The sequence below is a fragment of the Accipiter gentilis genome, unplaced genomic scaffold, assembly GCF_929443795.1.
Source record: "Accipiter gentilis unplaced genomic scaffold, bAccGen1.1, whole genome shotgun sequence".
NCBI lineage: Eukaryota > Metazoa > Chordata > Aves > Accipitriformes > Accipitridae > Astur > Astur gentilis.
The window spans coordinates 954254-979593 of NW_026060952.1; the positions used below are offsets into that span (position 1 = coordinate 954254).

General features: G+C 46.3%; 1 protein-coding gene and 1 long non-coding RNA gene across 2 annotated transcripts; both read right to left on the bottom strand.

Annotated features, from left to right (window-relative positions):
• Positions 1 to 13853: 13853 nt before the first annotated feature.
• LOC126037155 (uncharacterized) lies at positions 13854 to 15134 on the bottom strand. Its single transcript, XR_007505534.1, has 3 exons — positions 14973 to 15134; positions 14192 to 14290; positions 13854 to 13893 (listed from the first exon to the last, which is right to left on the bottom strand). It is a non-coding gene; the product is annotated as an uncharacterized LOC126037155 (long non-coding RNA).
• A 3502-nt stretch (positions 15135 to 18636) lies between these two features.
• Positions 18637 to 21418, bottom strand: LOC126037135 (endogenous retroviral envelope protein HEMO-like). Its single transcript, XM_049797384.1, has 2 exons — positions 21405 to 21418; positions 18637 to 20023 (listed from the first exon to the last, which is right to left on the bottom strand). The coding sequence occupies exon 2, from the start codon at positions 19894 to 19896 to the stop codon at positions 18637 to 18639; it is 1260 nt and encodes a 419-aa protein (XP_049653341.1). The 5' UTR covers positions 19897 to 20023; positions 21405 to 21418.
• Positions 21419 to 25340: the final 3922 nt, after the last annotated feature.

Genomic DNA, 25340 nt, shown 5'->3' on the forward strand with positions numbered 1-25340 from the left:
GACATGACAACTCATCTGGAACGGGAGCATCTGAGGTGGAGGAAGAGGAGGAGGAGGAGGAGGAGGAAGAAGAAGACGGCTCCTCTGGTAAAAAGGGAGGCTTCTCCATCCTTCCTCTAGCATAAGCTTCCCTGGAGGAGGGGTGGGGAAGGAAAAAGAAACGAGTTAAAGATGGGTAGAGGAAAACTTTTCCAAGCTCTGCATTTTCTCAAAGCAAGAGAAGAGATGGAATTCTTCTCGCTCCACATGAGCCTCCTAAAAGGTAGGCGCTTAGTTTAAACTACTTTTCTATAGCCACAACACTAGAAGAGGGAGGGAGGAACAATCTTCCTTCTGCAGAACTCTCCCATTCATTGGAGCAACTAAGAAAGAAGCTCAGACTAGAAAATTAACCTTTTCACAGCTAGAAAGCAGGTGAAATGAATCCCACCTCTCCTTTGCCAGAGGATACATGTAAATTGCAGGCTCAGCATAACGTTAGTCTCCGAGCAATTACATTTTATAAAAGCAAGAAGTCGATGTTACAGCTTCTACAAAAGGAGATCCAGGACGGAAAACCAGAAGTGCTACCACGGTCATTTTAAAAGAGCCACTCCTGTCAGCACACGGCAGTATTTTCTCACTGTATAGCAACAGGAAAACTTCAGCCTGTTTCACACATGGGATTTCAGAAAAGTCAGAGGGGGAGGAAATCTCAGTCCAACAGCCATCTGTTAGACTTGGCAAGAAGCCTTTGAAACATAAAACAGAAGCAAAATGAGCTTTCAGTGACTACGGTTAAATGGCATCAATACTCAGCCAGGGACTTAGTGCAATTAAAACACGCAAATATTCAATAGATGGGGCAGAGAGAAATGTCTTGGTTTTGCACAAAATAATAAAAACTGTGAACTGCCATTAAGAAGAGTGGAAAACAGAAACATTTCCACTAATACTGAAAGATATAAAAACATGCACGAGTGTTCACCCAGAAAGACCTATGGATATATTGAATGTCTACGACCTAGGAAAAAGAAAATTTCACACTTCTAATTCCAGCTTCCCCTGGAATTTTGAAGGCCTTTGCAACATTGCCATACAACCTCTGCATTTCACCCCAACAGAAACAATTCTTAATATGAGGATTCATGTATTTGTTACGTAACTGCCAAGGCAAAACAATTAAAAACTAAGTAACACCACAAGTCCCCCACAATCTTACCCCATTTGTCGGGCAGTTCTTTATGTAGTGGCCACGTTTTCCGCAGTGAAACCAAGTAGATGATGGCGGAGCGGACCCAAGGGTTTCTTCAGGTAACTAAATGGTTTGGGGGAGAAAACCAAAGAGGTAGGCATGTGTCTCTCTCGTTAAAACAAACATCTCTGCAATTTTTCCACGATCTGCAAAGATCAGATGGGACACAATCAACACTTACTTGACTGGGTCGTATTCGCAGCAGGACCCTATCTTCAAAGCTTTTATTTCACCTTCTTCGGAAGCACTGGCTTCAGCCACACTGGCAGTCTGTTTAACAGGCAATTATTTGACACGCACATTAGAAACACATTTAAGCCCACACAGCCAAAGACAACACCGCTCACCCGACCCTGCAAAGAGCAGCACAACGCTAGCTGAGGTTGCATGAAAACAGGGGCTTGCATAAAATATAGCTGTCCTGAAGATGTTCTGGGGAGTCCTTACGTCATTACAGGGTGTATATGTGCCTGTTAACCTACTTGAAAAGAGCATTCTAGGGCACTCAAAACCTTAGGCTCTCTTTGGGCCTCACATAAAGACTGGTGTAACCAATCCAATTTTCTTCCAAGCAGGCTCTGGCCATGTCCACCAAAAATTACCCTGTCCAGTATTTTTAAGCTGCTTTTTAAGCTCCAGACTAGCTGAACGAGAAGACATCCACTGTACATTTAATTGAGAAAGATGTACGCAAGGATCATTATTTACATTTTTGCAGCATTAAAAGGACACACAGCTTAAAGAGTCGGGGAAGCTGTTTTTTGCTTGTGGAAATTCAGCTTCTAACACAGAAGCATCATTCAACCTTCAGGCGCACAATCTCTCTTACATCCTTCACAGAGCTGATGGGGATAGGCACACCTTGCATCCCTGAATACCTGGGTCTGGGAAAAGGCCTTGTCAGAGCATGCCTTCACAGCCTGAAAAAGGATGAGACATCCAGCAACCATCCTTACCATGTGTATTCTAAGATAAAAAGAAATACTGGCAACACTCTTTATCATGGGGACGAGGAATACAGCTGGAAAACTACTGTAAAAAAAAGCATGGAACAGCAACACAGCATTCTGGCTGCAATGTGTGTTACTTCATGACAAATGACATGAAATAAAAACTGATGGTTCATGGGACTTGTGCATTGTAACATGTAGCTGGGGTAGGTTCAGAATACTTTAACCAGGGAATCCAAAAGCTATTTGAAATGTTGGCATAAATAATTCAGATCGTAACTCAAGAGCAGAGCACAAAAAAATATCTCCTAAGGGAAGACGCATAACGGGCTCTTTCATACGCACGGTATCTCTTTCTGTGGAGGTGAAGCAGGCTGAAAACCACAGAAGACGGCCAGGAAGAGCAGAAAATTTGCTGCAGTAAATACACCAATTGCAAAGCACGTTCTAGCTTGACCTCACACCTATTTTAAAACAAATACTTAAGTGTGTCCAGCGTGTACAGCGTCGGTTTCTCTTTATTGGCTCATATTCCACGCTGGATTAGCAGAGGAGAGAAAAAAACCTGCTTGAATATACAAAAATAATTTTTTTGCACTAATGATCACAGCTATTGCCATCTTCCATACCTGCCTCAGCTCTGACCTCTAAACCCCAGTGCCCTTCTTACACCAGGAACTCAGCCATCTTTTCCAGATGCAGGAGCACGTCCCCACAATCCCCAGGAGACCTGCATCTCTATCAAAAGGCACTTGGAGCTAAAAGATGAATTGGCTGGCACAGGTCTCACCCTGCCCAGCAGCCTGGAGATTTGGGTTCACAAATACAAAACACTTTAAAGCCAAAACACTCTCTCTAGCTGCTACTTTGCTTATTCTTGTTTGAAAGAAATACTTGTCAATTTGAACATCTTTTCCACATCAATTCAACCAGATTTGTTTACATTCAAACTTTAAATCAAAAATGTATAAAAACCCAAACTAAAAAAATTGCACCGTGCTCTTCATTTTTACCTAACTTTTTAAGCATCTTTTGCTCAAAATACTTCTATTTTCATTATAATCCAGTATTATTTCTCGGGAGTTATAGAGCACTTTTTTCACTTGAGTGCAATTTAGTTAGCTTATCTCCTAAAAGTACTTCATTCCTGATGACTTAACAAGACTCACAGTGCAAAATGAGATGCAGCATCTCCCTGTGCAATGCTACGCGCCTTGGGCAGTGGTCCTCCGAAACAGGACAAACAGAGAGTGCCTAAGCTTATCAGGGATGAAGCAAAGAGGAAAAGGCATCTAATTAGACCTACTCAAAGATCCAAGCACGATCTTCAAACACAAACTTTCTTCCGCAACCAAATGTCTAAGACTGACTTTCCTTTCTGTTAAAATCAATCTATCAATCAATGAGAGACTGTACTTGGCTTCAGTAAGGGCTAACAGCAGAGTTGCCAGAGACCTGATGAGGAACACAGGAGACTGGGGTGTGATTCATCTGACTAAACGTGGATGTCTCTAATGTAGACGCCCACGGCCGAGCCAAACTTGGTCCCATTTTTAGGCAACACAGAGTTAAGTCCGTGTAACCAGTGCTTCAAGGGACCGTTTATCTTATCCTAAATAAACATTTATATATTTGGTCAGAAAGACCGCCCATTAGATTCACTGATTTTATTCACTACGTCTCCTTTAAAATAAAACAGGACCTCATGCCAGTTGTGCAGGCAGAGACGATTGCAACTGCGTTACAGATACACTGTTGAGGTCAGACAAATCACAGTCCACCTCTGCTCCATCCAGGTTGGCTCAAGACCGGGAATTCACATCTCCCTCACCTCCAAAACGGCTCCCGTAACCCCCAGAAGAAGGGAAACGGCAGAGTCGCCTGGTAAAGCTCTTCCTATGAGCAATGACACCAGTCGCTGGACCAGAGACAGAGAGCCAGTCCCCACCCACAGCCCACAGCTCCTGAAGGTCACCTAAGGAGATCTGCAGATTCCAACTTTACCTCTTCTCAAGCCCAAACGCCGAGGGATTTATGCCAGAGAGAGGAGCTCCAACGGGATCTTCTGGCTGCGCTGGGTCCGTTGACCCAACTGGGAGGGACCATTCAAAAACTGCCACAGGGACCCCAACATTCTGAAGCATGCGGGGGGGGCTGGGCTATGCAAATGACGGAACCCCCAACAGCTGCTTCCACCCCACTGCCACCCACCCACCAGACCCCACAGCACCGACTGCTACAACACACCAAACCTTCGTGGGGTGATGCCCCTCCACGCTCAACTCCAGGACGCAAGCTTTGAGGGTGGCATGGGCTTGAGATGGCATCCTTGCTCCTGGAGGGCGAGATGGGCATGTTCACCTCCCTCCGAAAGAGGGAAAAATAACATCAGAAACTCTCAACCGGACACAACAATAGCTTGAACTCATTGAAACCCGACACAGAAGATGTCTCCATGAACTTCTCCTCCTACTTTTTAACAACCAAAACACATTACTATGCTTTAGTGGTACGCTTCAGACAACCATGATTAATTGCAAGAAATCACACGAGATCATCTGAACGCCACTGTGAAGGCTGTTTAATGTTTAAGCAAGCTGGGAAGAGATTTTGTCAGCCAGGAGTCCATCAGTTAGCACTTGCATCTTCAAGGGAACCAATTTTTGTAATACAAAACGGGTATTTTTATTCCTAAACCCATTTACTCTCAGCAGGGGAAGGTAATTCACTGTATACTAGCACTCAGCTGTTCACACACACTTCCCCAATTTTAAAAAAAACAAACAACCCAACAAGTTGCACTAAGCAGTATTTCAGATGGGAGGCAAATGTAGGTAATCCTTCCTGAAATAGAGGCAGCTCAAAGCAATTGTCCTCCTGTCCCACAGGGAGCATCCCAATAGAAGACTGAACGCTTTAGGACTGAAGGCCACTTTTTAGAGTACACAGCTTCGTTTATAAGGCCCAAGTACACATTTTTCTGTCCCAAAGCCTTGTTTTGACTGTCCAAATACTCCTTTTCGCGTCCCAACCCTTCTTTTTTGTGAACAAATCCTCATTTTGATGGTCCAAAGCTTTATTTATAAACTCCAGAGCCCCATTTCAGGCTCCGCAACCTTGTTTCTAAACTCAAATTTTGAGGCTCCGAACCTCAGTTTTAGGGCCCAATGCCTCATTTTCGGGGTCCAAAGAATCGTTTCCACAATCCACCCCTTCATTTTTAGGGTCCTGAAGCCTCATTGCAGGGGCCCAAATACCCATTTGTAAGGCCCAAGCCTTCCTTTTACAGCACAAACCCCACCGTTAGAGCCCCAAGCCTCATTCTTTACCTTCCAAAGCCTCCTCTTCAGGGAAGAGAGCCTCCTTTCCAGGGACCATAGGCTCATTTTTAGGATCCAGTCTGCAACTAGGGAGAGCCCAAGGCCTCATTTTGAGGGTCCAAATATTCAATTGGAGGGCCCAAAGCCTCATTTTAGAGGCCAAGCTCCTCATCTGGGGTGCAAGGCATCTCTTGTTTAACGCACAACCCCTCATTTGGAGCTTCCAAAGACCCATTTCTAGGGCGCAAAGCCCTCGTTTTTGGTACTGAAGCATCCCTTGAAGGCACAAAACCTAATGCAGGGTTCAAAGCCTCAGTTTCATTTCCAAAGCCCCACTCTTAGGGCCCAAACCCTCCATCGGAGGGTCCAAAGGCCTCTTTTAACAGCTGAGGGCCTCCCCTGGAGTGACCCAAGCCCTCTCTTCGGGACCAAAGCCTCATGTCTTGGGGCCCTATCGACACCAATAGGTTCCCCTCCTTTGCAGAGCCCAAAGGGTCACATGTAGCATCTCCCCCACCATTTTTAGTGCCCAAAGCCTCATCTGGAGGGCCAAACTCCTCATTGTTCTGGTCCAAACCATTTGGCCTTTTATGACCCATAGCTGTTCTTTAGGGCCCACAGTTTCACTTGGAGGGTTTAAACCCTCAGCTTTAAGGCACAAAGCCACGCTTTTAGGCTCCAAAGTTACACTTACAGGGCAGAAAGCCTCGTTTTCCCTTCCCAAAGTCTTAGTTTTGGCTTCCAGAGCCCCATTTCAGGCTCCAAACCCCCATTTTGAGGGTCCATGGGCTCCCTTGCAGTTGGCAAAGTCTCCTTTTTAGAGCGCAAGGCCACTTTTTTAGTTGCCGAACTCCCATTTTCAGTCTCCAAAGCCTCATTTTTAGGATCCAGCCAGTCGTTTTCAGGGTCCAAGCCACATCCTGAGTTTCCAAACCCTCATTTTTATGCTCCAAACCCTTCTCTTAGGGCCCAAAGCCTCATTTTGAAGGCCAGTCCCTTGTTGCGACACAGACAGGACTGTCAGGGGATGCAACGGGTCTACAAAATGCCTGACAGTTCGAGAACAGCGCGACCTTGAGCAGCTTGTAGTGTATCCTTGAAAGTCTGGGAAGATCCGAGAAGAGCGGTACAAAAACAAGATAGCGATAAGACGAACCGTTACTAACTAAACCAATCATCTACTAACACATACTCTGAAGTAGGGGATAAAAAGGTGTGTTAGAACAATAAAGGAGCCATTTTGCATGATCTGTTACTTGTCGTGTCCGTCTCTACCGCGACACAGGACCACCAACGGGCCTGGGTAGGAACCCCAAGGCCCATCAGGAGGTCGTGAGGGGACGAGAGAATAAACGCACAGAACAAGGCGCAGCCTTCAACAGCGCCCACCTATGGGACTCACAGAAGGCATGAGTACAGCTTTACAGAGCTGGACCAGCCCCCCCCAATAGCCCAGCCACAAAGCTTTCTAAACAAGGCAGAAACATTGACTCCTTTTCTCGTCCCTACTTAAGATTCCCTGTAGAACTGGGTCTTGGCCTGACCGAGGCTGTAGGAGGGAGGAAGACGAGGGAAAACTTTGCAGGGAAAACACCCAGACACAGTATGGCCTGGCATCAATAAATGTAGGCACAAGCAAGCCCTTGGGAGCAAACTCTTTATTCTCTGCCTGGGGGAGCTGCCTGGGGGCTCTGTGGCCCTGGAGCCACACACCTCCTCAGGACATCCTCCACAAGGCTCCCAGCTACCGCCCTCTTCAACGACTCGGGCTGCACGGGCTCCTCCGGGAGAAGCTTTAAACGCACTGGTCTGTGCCGTGCTCCTGCCTGGGTAGGGCGCTTGGGACCCGCTGGAGGCATGGGCTCTCTTGGAAACTGGGGGCCCGTGGAGGGAAGGGTGTCTGCGGTGCTCCCTGGCCGGAGTATACGCAGAGTTTCCAGTGCAGGCACTGAAGACCTTGCTGTGGCTCCTTGCTGTGCTGAGCCCAACTGAGTTTTTAAGAGTAGAAAAAATCACTGCACCGGCCAGAAAGTGTCTGGAAACTTCATCCCTCTTCATTGCCCATTTGCCATATGAGCTCCACAACCTGGGAGCAACGCAGCCAATAGAACCTTCGAGAAGCAGACTCACAGCCTGCTGCAGCTGGCCCTGCTCGAGCAGCCGAGGTGGGCTGGATGATCTCTAGAGGTCTCTTTCAGCATCCATTCTGTGCTGCTGTGACTCTGTCTCTATCATGGTTTAACCCCAGCCAGCAACTAAGCACCACGCAGCCGCTCACTCACTCCCCCCCCACCCAGTGGGATGGGGGAAAAAATCTGGAAAAAGAAGTAAAACTCGTGGGTTGAGATAAGCACGGTTTAATAGAACAGAAAGGAAGAAACTAATAATGATAATACTAATAAAATGACAACAGCAATAATAAAAGGATCGGAATGTACAAATGATGCGCAGTGCAATCGCTCACCACCCACCATTCACACCCAGCTAGTCCCCGAGCAGCGATTCCCCCCCCCCACTCCCCAGTTCCTATACTAGATGGGATGTCGCATGGTATGGAATACCCTGTTGGCCAGTTTGGGTCAGGTGCCCTGGCTGTGTCCTGTGCCAAGTTCTTGTGCCCCTCCAGCTTTCTCACTGGCTGGGCATGAGAAGCTGAAAAATCCTTGACTTTATCTAAACACTCCTCGGCAACAACTGCAAACATCAGTGTTATCAAGGTTCTTTGCATACTGAACTCAAAACATAGCACTGTACCAGCTACTAGGAAGACAGTTAACTCTATCCAAGCTGAAACCAGGACACTTTTAACCACTTAACCTTCCGTGACAAATACCCCAAGAGCTCAAGAAGAAAGAGCAGAAAGACAGGAGACAGGTGAAAGCCTAGAGCACCAGCTAGACGGAATGAAAGACCCTCTTCCTTCTCTGAAGCTTCAGCAAGGCTTCCTTCACCTGCTTGTCTTGGAGTCTTGGGTCGATCCCGGAGAAGAGAGCTTCCTGCAAAAGAGAAGAATCATCTAGGGTAGCCTCATTGGTCAAGTCTGGGGCTGCTACCTGGGATCTCCGGTCCTTATAAGAAAAGGCCAAAAGACGCTAGGAGACGTCTGGAAGGAATCACAGGGGATCCCGGAGGGCACAGCTTCCTACAAAAAAGAAAAAAACCTCAACGGTAGCTTCCTAGGAGGAGTCTGGGGCTTCTTCCTGACCCCTTAGTAGGTAAAGCAGAGGACAGAAGACTGTGGGAGATGCCTGGGAGGAGTCTCAGGTGCCTGTCGGAGTTGAGAGATTTCTCTACAGGAGAACAAAAATGTCTCGAGCTACTTACTTGGAGGAGTCTGGGGCAGGTAGCTAGGATCTCCGGTCCCGAACGCAGATGTCAAAACGTTCTGGGATGACACCTGGGAGGAGTCTTGGGTCGATCCCGGAGAAGAGAGCTTCCTGCAAAAGAGAAGAATCATCTAGGGTAGCCTCATTAGTCAAGTCTGGCGCTGCTACCTGGGATCTCCGGTCCTTATAAGAAAAGGCCAAAAGACGCTAGGAGACGTCTGGAAGGAATCACAGGGAATCCCAGAGGGCAGAGGCTCCTCGAAAACAAGAAAAAACGTCAACGGTAGCTTCCTTGGAGGAGTCTGGGGCTTCTACCTGACCCCTTAGGTAGGTAAAGCAGAGGACAGAAGACTGTGGGAGATGCCTGGGAGGAGTCTCAGGTGCCTGTCGGAGTTGAGAGATTTCTCTACAGGGGAACAAAAATGTCTCGAGCTGCTTACTTGGAGGAGTCCGGTGCACGTAGATGGGATCTCCGGTCCCGAATGCAGAGGTCAAGACGTTCTTGGATGATGCCTGGGAGGAGTCTTGGGTCGATCCCAGAGAAGAGAGCTTCCTGCAAAAGAGAAGAATCATCTAGGGTAGCCTCAGTAGTCAAGTCTGGGGCTGCTACCTGGGATCTCCGGTCCTTATAAGAAAAGGCCAAAAGACGCTAGGAGACGTCTGCAAGGAATCACAGGGAATCCCGGAGGGCAGAGGCTCCTCCAAAAAAAGAAAAAAACCTCAACGGTAGCTTCCTTGGAGGAGTCTGGGGCTTCTACCTGACCCCTTAGGTAGGTAAAGCAGAGGACAGAAGACTGTGGGAGATGCCTGGGAGGAGTCTCAGGTGCCTGTCGGAGTTGAGAGATTTCTCTACAGGAGAACAAAAATGTCTCGAGCTACTTACTTGGAGGAGTCTGGGGCAGGTAGCTGGGATCTCCGGTCCCGAACGCAGAGGTCAAAACGTTCTGGGATGACCCCTGGGAGGAGTCTTGGGTCGATCCCGGAGAAGAGAGCTTCCTGCAAAAGAGAAGAATCATCTTGGGTAGCCTCGTTAGTCAAGTCTGGGGCTGCTACCTGGGATCTCCGGCCCTCATAAGAAAAGGCCAAAAGACGCTAGGAGACGTCTAGAAGGAATCACAGGGGATCCCGGAGGACAGAGGTTCCTCCAAAAAAAGAAAAAAACCTCAACGGTAGCTTCCTAGGAGGAGTCTGGGGTTTCACCCTGACCCCTTAGGTAGGTACAGCAGAGGACAGAAGACTCTGGGAGATGCCTGGGAGGAGTCTCAGGTGGCTGTCAGAGTTGAGACATTTCTCTACAGGAGAAGAAAAATGACTCTAGCTGCTTACTTGGAGGAGTCCGGTGCACGTAGATGGGATCTCCGGTCCTGAACGCAGAGGTCAAAACGTTCTGGGATGACGCCTGGGAGGAGTCTTGGGTCGATCCCGGAGAAGAGAGCTTCCTGCAAAAGAGAAGAATCATCTAGGGTAGCCTCATTAGACAAGTCTGGGGCTGCTACCAGAGATCTCCGGCCCTTATAAGAAAAGGCCAAAAGACTCTAGGAGACATCTGGAAGGAATCACAGGGGATCCCGGAGGGCACAGGCTCCTCCAAAAAAGAAAAAAACCTCAACGGTAGCTTCCTTGGAGGAGTCTGGAGCTTCTACCTGACCCCTTAGGTACGTAAAGCAGAGGACAGAAGACTGTGGGAGATGCCTGGGAGGAGTCTCAGGTGGCTGTCGGAGTTGAGAGATTTCTCTACAGGAGAACAAAAATGTCTCGAGCTACTTACTTGCAGGAGTCTGGGGCAGGTAGCTGGGATCTCCGGTCCCGAACGCAGAGGTCAAAACATTCTGGGATGACGCCTGGGAGGAGTCTTGGGTCGATCCCGGAGAAGAGAGCTTCCTGCAAAAGAGAAGAATCATCTTGGGTAGCATCATTAGACAAGTCTGGGGCTGCTACCTGGGATCTCTGGTCCTTATAAGAAAAGGCCAAAAGACGCTAGGACACGTCTGGAAGGAATCACAGGGAATCCTGGAGGTCAGAGGCTCCTCTAAAAAAAGAAAAAAACCTCAACGGTAGCTTCCTTGGAGGAGTCTGGGGCTTCACCCTGACCCCTTAGGTAGGTAAAGCAGAGGACAGAAGACTGTGGGAGATGCCTGGGAGGAGTCTCAGGTGCCTGTCGGAGTTGAGAGATTTCTCTACAGGGGAACAAAAATGTCTCGAGCTGCTTACTTGGAGGAGTCTGGGGCAGGTAGCTGGGATCTCCGGTCCCGAACGCAGAGGTCAAAACGTTCTGGGTTGACGCCTGGGAGGAGTCTTGGGTCGATCCCGGAGAAGAGAGCTTCCTGCAAATGAGAAGAATCATCTAGGGTAGCCTCATTGGTCAAGTCTGGGGCTGCTACCTGGGATCTCCGGTCCTTATAAGAAAAGGCCTAAAGACTCTAGGAGACGTCTGGAAGGAATCACAGGGGATCCCGGAGGACAGAGGTTCCTCTAAAAAAGAAAAAACGTCAACGGTGCAACTGTGCTACTGATCCAGGAAGCTCGTAAGTTCGCCTGAGGAGAAAGGATTACTGTACGTTTTCCACATGATAACTGTTGTGCTAAAACGGAAAGGGGGGCACTGGTTATCCTCTAGCAGAATGCTGAAATACCAAGTGGTGTTGTTGCTGGAACAAGATGATGTTTACCTAAAAACTACTACCGCCGTTAACCCTGTTGCGTTTTCAACAACTGACCGAGTTAAGGGAGAACTGGAACGTGACTGCTTGCAGGCAATCGAAAGAGTTTACTCCAGCTGACTGGATCTCTGAGATGTGCCACTAGAAGAAACAGATTGGGAACTATATGCCGACGGAAGCGGTTCCATCTGTGAAGGAAAACGTTTTATCAAGATAGACAATAACTACTGAGGAGGTACTTGCGTTGCCAACTTTGCCTTCGATGATCTCTGCCCAAAAGGCTGAATTGATAGCTCTGGAACTAAGTCAAGGAAAGCGAGTCAACACTTGGACAGACTCAAAGTATGCTTTTGGAGTGGTACGTGCGCATGGAGCGATACGGGGAGAAAGAGGACTGTTATCTGCACCAGGAACCGCCGTTCAGCACGCAGAACAAATACTGAAATTGTTAGAAAGCATTCAAAAACCAACAGCAGTCACGATGATGCACTGTAAAGCACATCCGTTAGGTAAGACCGGTCCTAACGCAGGTAACCGACTGGCTGATAAAGCTGCTGAAGAGGCTGCAGAAAAAGGCATCCTAGCACTAGTTCCAGAGAAAGGTATAAAATTGCCTAAAGAAACTCCAAATTATAATGAAAAAGATGAAGAATTAATTATTAGATTGCAGGCTAACAAAATGAAACAGGATAGGCTGTAACACCGACAGGTCGAATAATAGTCCCACCCACAATAATAAGAGAAAATGCCCCATTGAACATCACAGAGTATACTGGGAAACAGAAAGCGAAATATGACAAAGATTGTTTAAACAATTATAAGTGGACGTGAAATGTATATGTAAATTTATCCCCAAAACCAGTAATAAGATCATCTTTGGGATTATTAAATAAGGAATTTTTTTAGAAGAATATTAGCAAATGGATTTTATAGAATTGCCTTGAAAATAAGGATATGTCCTAGTTTTAGTTGATATCTTTACTGGGTGGCCCAAGGCTTTCCCTTGTCGCACCAACAAAGCAAGGGAAGTAGTCAAAGTCTTGCTCAAAGAGATAATACCAAAATATGGGGTGCCTGTAAGAATGTCATCTGACAATGGCCCTCATTTTATAGCAAAGATTATGAGACAAGTTGAGCCAAGTATTATCTATGGATTGAGACTATCACACCCCACATAGACCACAGGCAAGTGTGTGTGGGGGGGAGAGAGAGAGAGAGAGAGAGAATGAACTATATCCTTAAGCAACAGTCGAGTAAAATTTGTCAGGAAACCTCCCTCCTCACATGGGTTAAAGCGTTACCCGTGGCTCTATTAAGAATCGGAGTATAGCCAGAAGAGAAAGAAAAGCCAAGTCTTTAGGAAATGTATGAAAGACCATATCAAGAGTCCTGTGTTCTGAGTATCTTGAGTGCCTTTGGAGATATGTTTTTAAAAGGTGTTATGATTTCTTTAAGCAATTCTTTTCAAGAACTTTGTCAGTATGTCTCCACAGCTGGACCCTTAGAACTGGACGTAGCAGCGCATCCCTTCCGACCAGGAGACTGAATATATATAAAATCACCGAGAAGTGGAAAGGACCGTATCGAGTCATTTTAACAACACTTGTAGCAGTAAAGGTCTGGGAGAAGAACCTTGGCTTCATTATTCGAGAATAAAGAAAGCACCCAACAAGAAACTGGAAGTCTAAAGAAACTGTCCCTTTAAAACGGAAAATCTATAAGTAAGTTTCACGTTATCTATTTGGGAAAACAGTTGTGTAAAGTTTATAATGTTGGGGTTGCTATTAGGAATATTGTCGAGGGCAATAATCTTTTTGTGTGTTTAGAGGGTGTATGTGTTTTTTTTGAGGGGTTCTAAACATGAGATAAACAAAATGAAACAATTATTGTTTGAACTGTTCATCTTGATATTAACCGGTTTTGTAATTTGAATTAAAAAAAAAATCTAGTTTTGTAACTGATTCAAAGTTTTGTAAAGACACAGAATTTAACCTCGGTAACAGCCTGCCTTTCCGATTCCAAAGTCAGATGAAAATCTAGTTCCGTGGAGAATACTGACATTGAATTTAACCAAAACTTGAGAAAAGAGGTAGAACAACGAGAATCATTTTAGCAGATTAAATTGGATGGATTTAAAAGGCAATTATTTTTTTTAAATTTGAAAGAAGGAATTATAGCGTTGTGAATTATAACGTTACCAAACCATCCACCTCACGGACAAAAGAATTAATTTACTCGCCCTTCGGGAGAAACTTGTACAAGCACCCCTCGGGGCTGTCAGCTGCCAAAACCGTAGAGACAAGTGCAAAAAGGAACTTGGGATCATGTTTAAAATATAAAACGATGTTTAGAACTTACTGGAGTTCCAGGATCCTTGTTAGAGCCACCCAGAGTCGGGACCATCTGTGGAAATTTAGACCGGTTTAGACAACCAGAGAAACATCACACATCCTAAACAGAGCTGTATGAAAGTTTGTACTTGCAGCTAGCTCCTCTGACCCCCAACTCCCAAGACCTTCTCTAGTAGCTAAAGCTCCAAGATGGGGGTGTAGTTGTAGAAAGGATAATAATACTTCACATGATCTTTGGTCCCCTCTTAATAACGGGAAAAATTTAGCTTGGAGTTGACGGCATTAAAGGACAGGTGAAAAGTTCAGGCTTAACTGCTTGGGTGACTAGTGATGCTATATGACCCACTCACCTCTTCATGAAGGAGAAAAGCAAATCGTGGTCTTGAGACTTAATAACTCTATCCTCTCTCTGGAAGAAATCTCCCTTGTGGCCTCGCTCGCGGGTGGACCTGGGGAAATGGAAAAGATGATACCTGGCAATCGCCAAGTCTTAGAACTAAAATAAGATGGGTATTAAAATCTGTATTTTGACCCCAGTTAACACCTCTTCCACATCAGATGACTCTTGACATCTGTCACTCAGTCAAGGCAGTGCCTGCTGCTTCACTTCACCTTGGTGGTGAGGGGTTTGGTTCCGGGTTTCGGTACCACAGCTGCGGGCCGGGGCCGGAGGAGCCGCAGGTGCGGGCAGTGAGAGGCTGATGGCGACGCCCCCTCCCTGGCAAGGGGGGGGCCGCCGGGGGAGGAGGGGCTGCCGGGGGAGGGGCCGCCGGGAGCCCAGGCAGGAGCGGAGCAGAGCGGAGCTGAGCGGTGACCGGGCTGCGGCTGGCCCGAGGGAGAAGGTGAGCGGGGCCGGGCGCCCCTCGGAGCACGAACGTCGGAGGCGGGGGTGGCCCGGGGGCGGTGGGGGTGCCGAGGCCGAGGGGGAGCCCTGGGGGCTCACAGGGCGGCTGAGAGAACGTGCGCGCGGGGGTGGGGGGTGGGGCGCTGACAGGGCGGCTGAGAGAACGGGCGCGCGGGGGTGGGGGGTGGGGCGCTGACAGGGCGGCTGAGAGAACGGGCGCGTGGGGGTGGGGGGTGGGGCGCTGACAGGGCGGCTGAGAGAACGGGCGCGCGGGGGTGGGGGCTCACCGGGCCCCGTGGCGGGGCTGCGCAGTCGGCCGGCGGGTCCCGGGGAAAGCCCCGAGGAGGACGGCGGGGTCCATGTTGCACGCACGGAGCGGCAGCGGGGCCGCGCCGTGCCGGAGCTACCCGGAGCGGCGCTGGGGGCTCGGCGGGAACTGCCGCTGCGCCGGCGTGGGGAAGTGGGGGGGAACGGAAGCGGCGTCCCCTCGGGGTCAGGCAGCAGGGCAGGCTGCCTCCCGGGGCATGCCGGGAGCTGTAGTTTTTCGCGGACTCGGCGGCCGGGCAGCAGCGTGGCTCTCGGGCGCGGCGTAGTCCTCGCGGCCCCCGGAGTCCGACCAGGTCAGACTCGGGAGCGTTGCCGGTTTCGCGTGGTTTTCCGCGGGCTTCCCGCTGCGCCCGCTCCCCGACCAGCCGTGCGGACGCGCCTCCCGGGCGCATGCGCCGTGCTTCGCGTTGGGGCAGCCCGGCGTTCGCTCGCCGGCGCAGGCGCCGTCCCCGTCCCCGGAGGTTTGTGATCTTGGGAAGCCCATGTCTTGGATAGCTGGGGTTGTGCCTTGCAAGCTTGTGGGTTGTGGCTTGCAAGCTTGTGACTCCCACCAAGTTCCCAACAAATTCAAACGTAGAAATTGTGCATCGACCCTCCTCGCCCCCTCCGAGCTGGTCTGTTCTCTGTGGTCACCATTAGTAGCCTCGGTTTCCCACCTGTGCTTCTCCACAAACCCAGAGCCTCGCAGCTCCATGCTGAAGGGAGTGGGGAGCTACACACGGAGAAGGCAGAGGCCCGAGTTTGTCTTTTGGGGATGAGAAGTGGCGAGGAACTGCCATAAATGGGACGCATCCCTGCTTGAGGCATGGCTGTTTCAGCTGTGCACATGGAAAATCCTCAGATACGTTGCATTTAGCCCTCCTTTCCATTGACCCCGGGAGAACTGGCCTCCTGTGTCCCCCAAGTTTATTTACTTCATGCTGCAGTGAAGTGGCTATTTTTCTTCTTTTCTCTGAGGATTTTGTGGATCTGGGCGTGGGAAGGAGTGCCTTAATGCTGGCTTTCTCAGCCTACTTCTGGGAAGCCAGGCATATCTGCAGATTAGAGCTGGGGGAGTGGCCCAGACGCCTTTTATTCCTCAGAGGGCAGTGGATTTGGGGAGTTAGAGCAAGGCATGCCTGGATGTTGGTCTCCCTGAGGGGGAGGGGGTTTACAGCCAGATGACTGAAAAGCCTCCCCCAGTCACTTCTGGGGAAAGAGTTGGGGGGTGGCTTTTAATGTACCCACGGTATCGATGTGGCAGGTGAGCATACACCCCCCTCTTGGCTGGGGGATCTTATGTGGATGCCTGCTGAGCCAGGGCTGGAAGCCCCTCTGCACACCCTGGAGGAGCTGGGTGCAGACTGGGGACGTGAGGGCAGTCGTGACATGGACACGGAGCGGCAGAGAGTCCTGCTCTTTCAGCAGTTAACGGTGCTACCGCGTGTTCAAAACCTCAAGTGCACCCGTCCAACCGTGCATTCTCTTTCCTGGGGTTTGTTTATGGGACAAATAAACTGCCCAGCACTAGATGAGAAGGTTGTCTGCACTCCACCTCAAATCAGGTGCGTCACCTCTCCGTCGGGAAAGAAGTATGGGGGTGGGCATAAAAGGAACAGTAACTCCAACGTTGGGATTCTTTTTGGCTCTGGGCACAGAGCAGGTAACCACAGCGATACAGAGAGGGAAGAAGGTGCTGATGGGTTTGTACCTTGGACTTACACTGTAGAGGATGATCTGTTCAGGACATCCATGTCATAGAGTAGCTGTTGCATGATTTATACTTGTAATCAGGTTCCTACTTGATAGCCTTAACTTTGCGTGGCTTGCGTATTGAACTTTGCAGTAGTTTGTTTGTTTTTACATTTCCTTAAGGTCTAGGCAAAGGTTTAGAAAGTTAGCAGACTTAAGGATAAGCATTTATTACTTTGTCCTGCCACGTTGCCATTTGAAACCTGTTCTGAGTGTTGGTGGTATTGAAGAAATTGCCGAGATTTCGAGGGTGAATCTGTATCTTTAGGTGTACTGAGCAGAAAAGTACAATGGATCTTTTTAGTTGCCAGATAGCTTTCTTTATCCAGGCGGTCAATTTGTCAAGATCAGGCTGCAGTGTCCAGGGGGCCGGGGCGGGAAGGTTGGTGTTCAAGCTTCTCATTCCTGCCAGCGGTGACTCCGCTTGCACCACTAAGTGGTGCTGTGTACATACGCTTTATTAAATCGGGAGCTGCCTGTGCCTGCCTGCTTGTGTAGTTCGGAGCGGTCCTTTTAGAGAAAATGTTCTCTTGGCTGCATTTGTTCTCCTGTGATACAAAAACTTGACAGCTGTTGGGGGCAACTACTACTTTAGGAGAATTTCTATAAAGTAAGAAATTGCTGGTTTTATTTTGTCATGGTGGGCACAAAATTAACTGATTCAAAATCACGTCCACTGCAGCTTATGCTTCCGTAACACACCACTCAACTGATTTCTATGCGTAAATGTCTTCGGAGAGGAATCACAGGTGCCTGCTGTGACTATAGGGACAAGCAGTATGGGCTCACAGGAACAGAACATGCTTTGCCTTCCCATCACCAGAAGAAAGAGAGAAAGAAAGAAAGAGGTGAAGAAGGGTGCTCAGGAGCAAGAGGCTGCAAGGAAGTTGCTGTACGTGATCCTTTTGCCTTGCTTTATCTGACAGAAAAGCTGCCTTCTGCTAGTTGGGTCTTGGCTTGAAAGACAAGGGGAGAGAGACTCCCGCCCCTCTCCCAGGGAGTGTGCTACTTTTGACTGGCTTGTTCTGACTATGTGATCTGCAATTACAATATTGAGATTGCATGGTGACAGTCTATACCACTGACTCCCTGAGTGGTTTTTCATTTCTGTCCCCGCTTCCTTCTTGATTCAAAGAAATTAACTCAATAGTTTGATTAACTATTAAGTAGGTATTCTTTATTGACAGCGCTGGTTGCACGGGGGATCGCTCCACCTATCGTGCACACCGTTGCCCAATTTACCAGAAATTTATACAATGTAAATATACATATTCATGAGGTTATTCAATACAAAAACATACATATGCATAAGTGAGGCGGAGTAATTAAAAAGGCGTGTGTCAGCAATTCTACAATGTATATGTCATCATTGCGCATGCTCAGATTTGTCTCTGGTGGTCGTTTACTTCTTCAGGGGTTCTATCTTCTTCTTCCTCTTCTGTCCTTTAGATGAACTTTAGTCATTCACGCATGCTCTCTTCTTACTAGGCAATTATAACAGTTTTATGGTTGCTTCTCATACACCTTATCTTAGACCTATATTTCAGTTCTTATTATCACTTCCTTGGTTGACGCATCCGTCCTTGACGAGTATCGGTCCCTGACAAGCTTAATCCCTGACAGACACCAGTCCTTGGTAAGCAGTGTTACAAGAATCATATGGTTATGAGAACAAAGGCAGGAGTTCGTACCTTTGCTAGCCCTATCTATTCAAGCAAGGCCTCTACTTGTGTCTTCTCGACAAGATTTTGTGATTGTTCATGGTTCCTTCTTACAAACACCAGTCTTTGTCTCATATGTAAAGTTATAGAGAGACAATCATTGAGCAATTAGTAGTTCATTCTCTATATCAATCCCCCCTTTTTCTTTAAACCCTTGCAAATTCTTTTGCAACTATAAGGTTCCATTACGTCCAAGAGATCGTGTAAAGTATTTCCCGGTTTCTACTTGATGTCTAATTTTGTTTCGTTTCCAATTCTCGTAATTTTCTACCGTGCCCTGACAATACCACACAAAACACTTAAGCATAATGCAGACCATCATTCCCAAAGTCACTAAAATTATAACCAGAATAAAAATTTGCTTTAGCCACCCAAAATTTGGCAGCCAGGATGTTAGTTTGTCCCACAATTCTTGAAATCCCCATGAGAGGTCATCATTTGTTATTTCATGTAGTATTTTGGTTTGTTTCCAAATTTCTTCTAAGTCGGTGGAGATTCTTCCACTTTGATCTACATACATGCAACAACTCGTATTTATAACTGTGCATACTCCACCCTGAGATGTCAATAATAGATCTAATGCCATTCTATTTTGTTGTACAATTTGAGATAAACTGGATATTTCTAATTGTTGGGCTCTTATTGCGTCAATTGTTCTATTCTCAAGGTTTTCTATTACTGCCGAAATGTTAACTATGGCTTTTTCTAACTCACTCACTCCCAACCATGGAAGAAACCATCGGACAAAAGTATGAAAGGCAGTAGGCCTCCTTACTAGAGGATTCTCAACATCTCGTCTAATCTTTCGAAAATGTGTTCGCACCCATCCTTTTGGTGGAGTATTGTGTATAGTCATATTTGGAACCACTGCTCCCAAAGTACATGTTCCCATCCAATTCTTTGGTAAAACTTTCCAGGCAGTGTCATTGCATAGCCAGTACCATCCCTTTCCTTCTGGCACTGGCCATGCTGTAGTATTAACAGAAGTTGAAGTTCCAATATCTGTAGTTTTGTTACAAACTGTATGATTCCCTACATACGTCCCATTAACACAGTCACTTTTTCCCAGTCCTTTAGGTGGATTACATCTCTGTACACATGTACAATAAGGCTCCTGGGCCTTAGGACTAGTTATTTCTAACTTCTGGACTCCGTCATTGTCAGTATACCATGTGGTACTTTCCCAAAGAGTGGTCCAGGAGTAATTACTTGGTATCGGAATACCAATTAGCGAGATTGCTTTTCCACCGTGTTCTGGCATGTGAGTACATATCCAACAGTCAGTTCTGTTCAGGATTTGGGAAACATTTTGTGTCAAGGAAAAATGTGAGTTCAAGTTCCATCGAGCTTCATTTGAACCGAGTAATAACTCTGTTACCATCATGATCTGGAGAATCGCAGACCTGTGGGTCCTGTAGGGATGACTGTCCATGGCCTCTCAGGTGCTCTCTTTACTCTCGAATAGTGGATCCAGGCAGGCTGTTCCTTGATCTTAATGGCAGTGAAGGTCGTCAGCAACACTTGATAGGGTCCGTCCCATTTCTCCTCCAGGGGTTGTCCTGAAAAGATCTTTACATATACATAATCACCCGGTTTAAAGGGATGGATTGGTTGATCTAACCCTCTAGCCCTGGTTCCTAAAACTTGTTTATTTATATTCTCTAACTGCTTCTGGAGGGATACCATGTAGTCACACAAATACCCCGCACCCAGTTGGGTTAAATCTTCTCCTGTAAATTGAAATTGATATGGTCTCCCATACAGTATTTCAAAGGGGCTTAAATTTTCCTTTGTTTTTGGTTTCACTCTCATTCTAAGCAATGCCAGGGGAAGAGACTGGGGCCAAGTTAGATTAGTCTCTTGACCAATTTTTGCTATTTGTTGTTTAATTAAGTGATTCATCTTTTCAACTTGCCCGCTTGCTTGAGGTCTATATGGGGTATGTAACTGCCAGTCTATCTTCAGAGTTTTGCTCACCTGCTGTACTACTTTGGCACAAAAATGTGAACCTCGATCGGAAGATATTGTTGCTGGAATTCCAAAACGAGGAATGATTTCATTCAACAATATCTTAGTTACTTCTCTAGCTTTCTTTGTTCGGCAGGGGTAAGCCTCTGGCCAGCCTGAAAATGTGTCAGTCATGACTAACAAGTATCGGTACCCCCCTTTTCTTGGGAGCTCCGAAAAATCAATTTGCCACTGTTGTCCTGGATAATTTCCTTTGCCAATTATCCCTAACCTCACTTTATTTGCCACATTAGGGTTATTACGTAAACAAATTTCACATTGTTGAGATATTTGTTTCACCATTGTATACAGATTGCGTCCTATTAATTTCTGATTTAAGTTTTTGTACAGGGCATCTGCTCCCCAATGCGTCTTATTATGTTCAGTTAAAACTGTTGTCCATATTAAATTGGATGGTATTACTATACGATTATCTGCTAAACGAACCCATCCATCTGACTCTACTTTACCATCCAGATCTTCAATTAATTTTAAGTCTTCTTTTGAATAATTTGGTTTTTGATTTGTACTTACAGTTTGGATTTTACTGTCTGGTATTAAGGATAATGTTTCTGCTCCCACTTCTTCTGCCACCCGCCTAGCCTCATAATCTGCTAGTCGATTTCCAATTTCTGGATCTGTGTTTCCTTTTTGGTGTCCTCGACAATGCATGATAGCTACCTTTTCTGGTTGCTTTACAGCTTCTAATAGCTTTAAGATTTCTTCTGCATGTTTTATTTGCTTCCCTTGAGCAGTTAGCAATCCTCGTTCTTTCCAAATTGCACCGTGAGCATGAACTACTCCAAATGCATATTTAGAATCTGTCCAAATGTTTATCTTTTTCCCTTTTGCCAATTCCAGTGCTCGGGTAAGGGCAATTATCTCCGCCTTTTGGGCTGAAGTCCCAGAAGGCAAAGACTTAGATTCGATTACCTGTTGGGTGGTTGTGATTGCGTATCCTGCTTTACGTTGTCCCTGTTTTATAAAACTACTCCCGTCGGTATACCAGGAGTTTTCAGCATCCTCCAGAGGTTCTTCTTTGAGGTCTGGTCGACTGGAATATATAGCTTCTACTGTTTCTATACAGTCATGTGTCACTGGTTCATTCAGAGTTCCACTAAGAAAAGAGGCTGGATTGACAATGTTAGTAACTACAATTTCTACATCATCTTGTTCTATTAACACTGCTTGGTACTTTAAGAATCTCTGGGGCGAGAGCCAATGGCTTCCTTTTTGTTCCAAAACCGCTGAAACTGTATGAGAGACCAGCACTGTTATCTTCTGTCCCATGGTAAACTTCCGGGCCTCTTGAATATTGATAACAACTGCTGCCACAGCTCGAAGGCAACCAGGCCATCCTTTGCTCACCTCGTCCAGTTGTTTGGAGAAATAAGCTACTGCCCGTTTATAGGGACCAAGTCTTTGTGCTAGTACTCCCAAAGCTATTCCTTGTCTCTCATGCGAAAACAGCCAAAAGGGTTTGGAAACATCCGGCAGCCCCAGAGCAGGAGCTCTCATTAGTTCTCGTTTGAGCTGCTTAAATGCATTTCGTGTTTCTCCAGTCCAAATTACTTTTGACTGGTCTCTCTTTATCAGATCATATAATGGCTTTACCAATAATCCATAATTATGTATCCAAAGGCGACACCAACCTGTCATTCCCAAAAAGGTCCGCAGCTCTTTTACCGTTTGGGGCTCCGGGGTTCGGCAAATGGCTTCTTTTCGCTCAGTCCCGAGTTCCCGTTGTCCTCCCGAGATTTCAAGTCCCAGGTAGGTCACACGCTGTCAAACCAGCTGGGCCTTCTGTTGAGAGACTCGATATCCATTTAAACCCAAAAAATTAAGAAGATTTACAGTCCATCGAATACAGCTTTCCCTGGTTTCAGTAGCTACTAAGAGATCATCCACATATTGTAACAAGATTCCTTCATTGTCTGGAGGTACCCAAGTTTCAAGCTCTTTTGCCAGTTGGTTTCCAAAGATGGTGGGGCTATTCTTAAAGCCTTGCGGTAGTACTGTCCATGTTAACTGAGTTCTTCTCCCGGATTCAGGATTTTCCCATTCAAAAGCAAACAAATTCTGACTTTCTGTGGCTAAGGTCAGGCAGAAGAAGGCATCCTTCAAATCCAGTACGGTAAACCAAACTTGGCTATCTTTTAGTTTTGTTAGCAAAGTATATGGATTTGCGACTACTGGATGTATATCCTCAGTAATCTTATTTATGGCTCTCAGATCTTGGACTAACCTGTAGCTTTTCCCATCTGCCTTTTTAATTGGTAATATAGGTGTATTATATTCTGATTCACATTCAATCAATATTCCGTATAGTAGAAACCTGTCAATTATTTCCTTGATCCCCTTCCTATCATCTAATTTCAGGGGATATTGCTTAACTTTGACAGGTTCTTCTCCTGGTCTCAGCTTAATTACTATAGGGGCTGCATTTTTAGCTTTTCCTGGAACGTCAGAGGCCCAGACTCCAGGATATACTTGATCAACAATTTCTGGAGGTACTTCAAATTTTAGTTCAGCTTGTATTAATGCCAAGCTTAAAACGTTAATTAGCTGGTCTTCCTTGATTTTTAATTCCATTTTTCCTTTTTCAAAAACAATTTCTGCTTCCAATTGTTCTAGCAAGTCACGGCCTAACAAGGATTTTGGAGATCCGGGCAAATACAGAAATTTATGTATTCCTATTTGTTTACCCAATTTATATTTAAGTGGTTTTAGGAAATAAGCCTTTTTCTGCTGGCCAGTAGCTCCCACTACAGTCACAAACTCTTCATCCTCTGGTATCAGCCTTTGATTTAGCACTGAATGGGACGCTCCCGTATCTACAAGAAAATCCACCTCTTGTTCTATTTTCCCTAGCTTAATTTTAACCAGTGGATCCGCTAGGGTGGATTCCCCCGGTCCCCCTCATTGACCAGAGGTAACATTGGCTACAACAGCTTGCGCTCCACTCAGCTTAGGACATTGTCCTTTCCAGTGGCCTATTTCTTTACAATAAGCACATTGGTCTGATCTCAGGGGCTGGCGTGAGCCTCCCCTCCTTCCAGTTCCCCGACCCCTCCCACGAAGGGAGTTGTCCTGTTTTCCCAGCGCGGCTATAGTAGCTACAGCAATAGCTTTTCCCATTTTTCGTCTCTCCTCCCCTTCTCTGTTCCGATACGTTCTCCAAGCTTCCTCTATCAATTTTTCTAAGTCCCTTATCTCAGGCTCTTTCAATTTCTGAAGCTTTCGCCTTATGTCTTCTGAAGATTGTCCTAAAAACAAAGAGACCAACTGTTGTTTTCCCACTTCAGATAAGGGATCTAAGGTAGTAAATTTCCGCATAGCTACTCTTAACCGGTCAAGAAACTCTGTGGGAGTTTCAGTCTGACCTTGTTTTACTGCATACAGACTTGACCAGTTAACTGCTTTCGGTACTGCATTTTCAATACCAATTTTTATCCATTCTTGATATTTTTTCAACAATCGGTAATCATGGTCATCATTAGGGTCCCAATTGGGGTCTGTTCTCGGTACGTGATTATCTACCACACCGGGTAAAACCCCAGCAGTTATTTGAATTTGGACCTGAGTCCGTGCATTCCTTATTATTAATTGCTTTTCAGTTTCAGTTAAGGCATCTAACATCAAATCGATGTCCTTCCAATCTGGATCTTGATTTTTAACAATGAACTCAAATCTTTTAGCAACTCCTTCAGGATCATCCCGATATTCTTTTACTATTTCTCTCCATGAATCTAAATCATTCATCGTAAATGGCACTTTAATTTTTGTAGGACCAGTAGCTCCTACTGCCTGTCTTAAGGGAGCCTGGATTATTGGACCAATCTTACTCCGGGTGCGAGCTGTAATAGGAGTAAATCCTAAATCTTTCGTGCTCGTACCTTCATCAGGTTCTTTCGTACCCGTATCATCAGTGGAATTACCTTCTAGGGGTGTTGGGGGTAACAAGTGTGGTGAAAAAAATAAAATCTTCCATTCTTTCCTCAGTTTCCTTTAATTTTATACATCTTTGTCCTATACTACATGCCGAACAACATCTCTTCATCTTCCCTGTACTCCTTTTCTGCTCCTTCTCCATTGCCAACACAAGAGGGTCTTGTGGGGCCAAATTAATGCCACATTCTTTCTGCCACTCTGAATGATTTCTTAAAGTGAAAAACATATCTGCATACATCACCTCATCCCATTTTCCTTCTCGTCTCAGAAACAACATCAATTGTAACAAAGTGTTATAATTCAATGTCCCATTAAAGGGCCATTTTTCATCATCGTCTAATTTATATAAAGGCCACCACTGATTGCAATATTTTATTAAAGTTTTCTTATCCACGCCTCCACCTGACGGTCCCCCTATCTTCTTCCAGTGATTCAAGATACAGCCTAAGGGGCTCTTTTTCAATATTCCACCACTTTGTTTACCTCCCATATTACTCGTTTATATGCTCACCTTTACAACCACAAACAATCTCAACTATATAGGTAGCCCGCTCTCTCTTGTCCCAGGGAGTCCAAACCCGACACTCAGAGCATTCAATATCCTTTCCACAATCTATTTGCAACCTTTGTTTACACCACACACACTCTAGGATATATATAGGTTTACACTCGTTTTCCGGATGCAGAAGACACCATTCGTATACCCACATTTATATAATACACCAAACAGGGAATTTCTTACAACAACAACACCACATAAACAAGATAATCAAAATAATCGAGCTCAAACTTATAACTATAATAATATACAAGTTCGTCTCCCAAATCATCACAGAGTCAGTCACACCTCATTGGTCTCCGGCCCTACCTCCTACGGAGTGAAACTGCGGATTGGAATCTCACACACACACTCTGCAG

What these genes read in the sequence shown, in the direction of transcription:
- LOC126037135 (XM_049797384.1), bottom strand. Translation starts at nt 19,896, where the DNA reads ATGGACAGTCATCCCTACAGGACCCACAGGTCTGCGATTCTCCAGATC.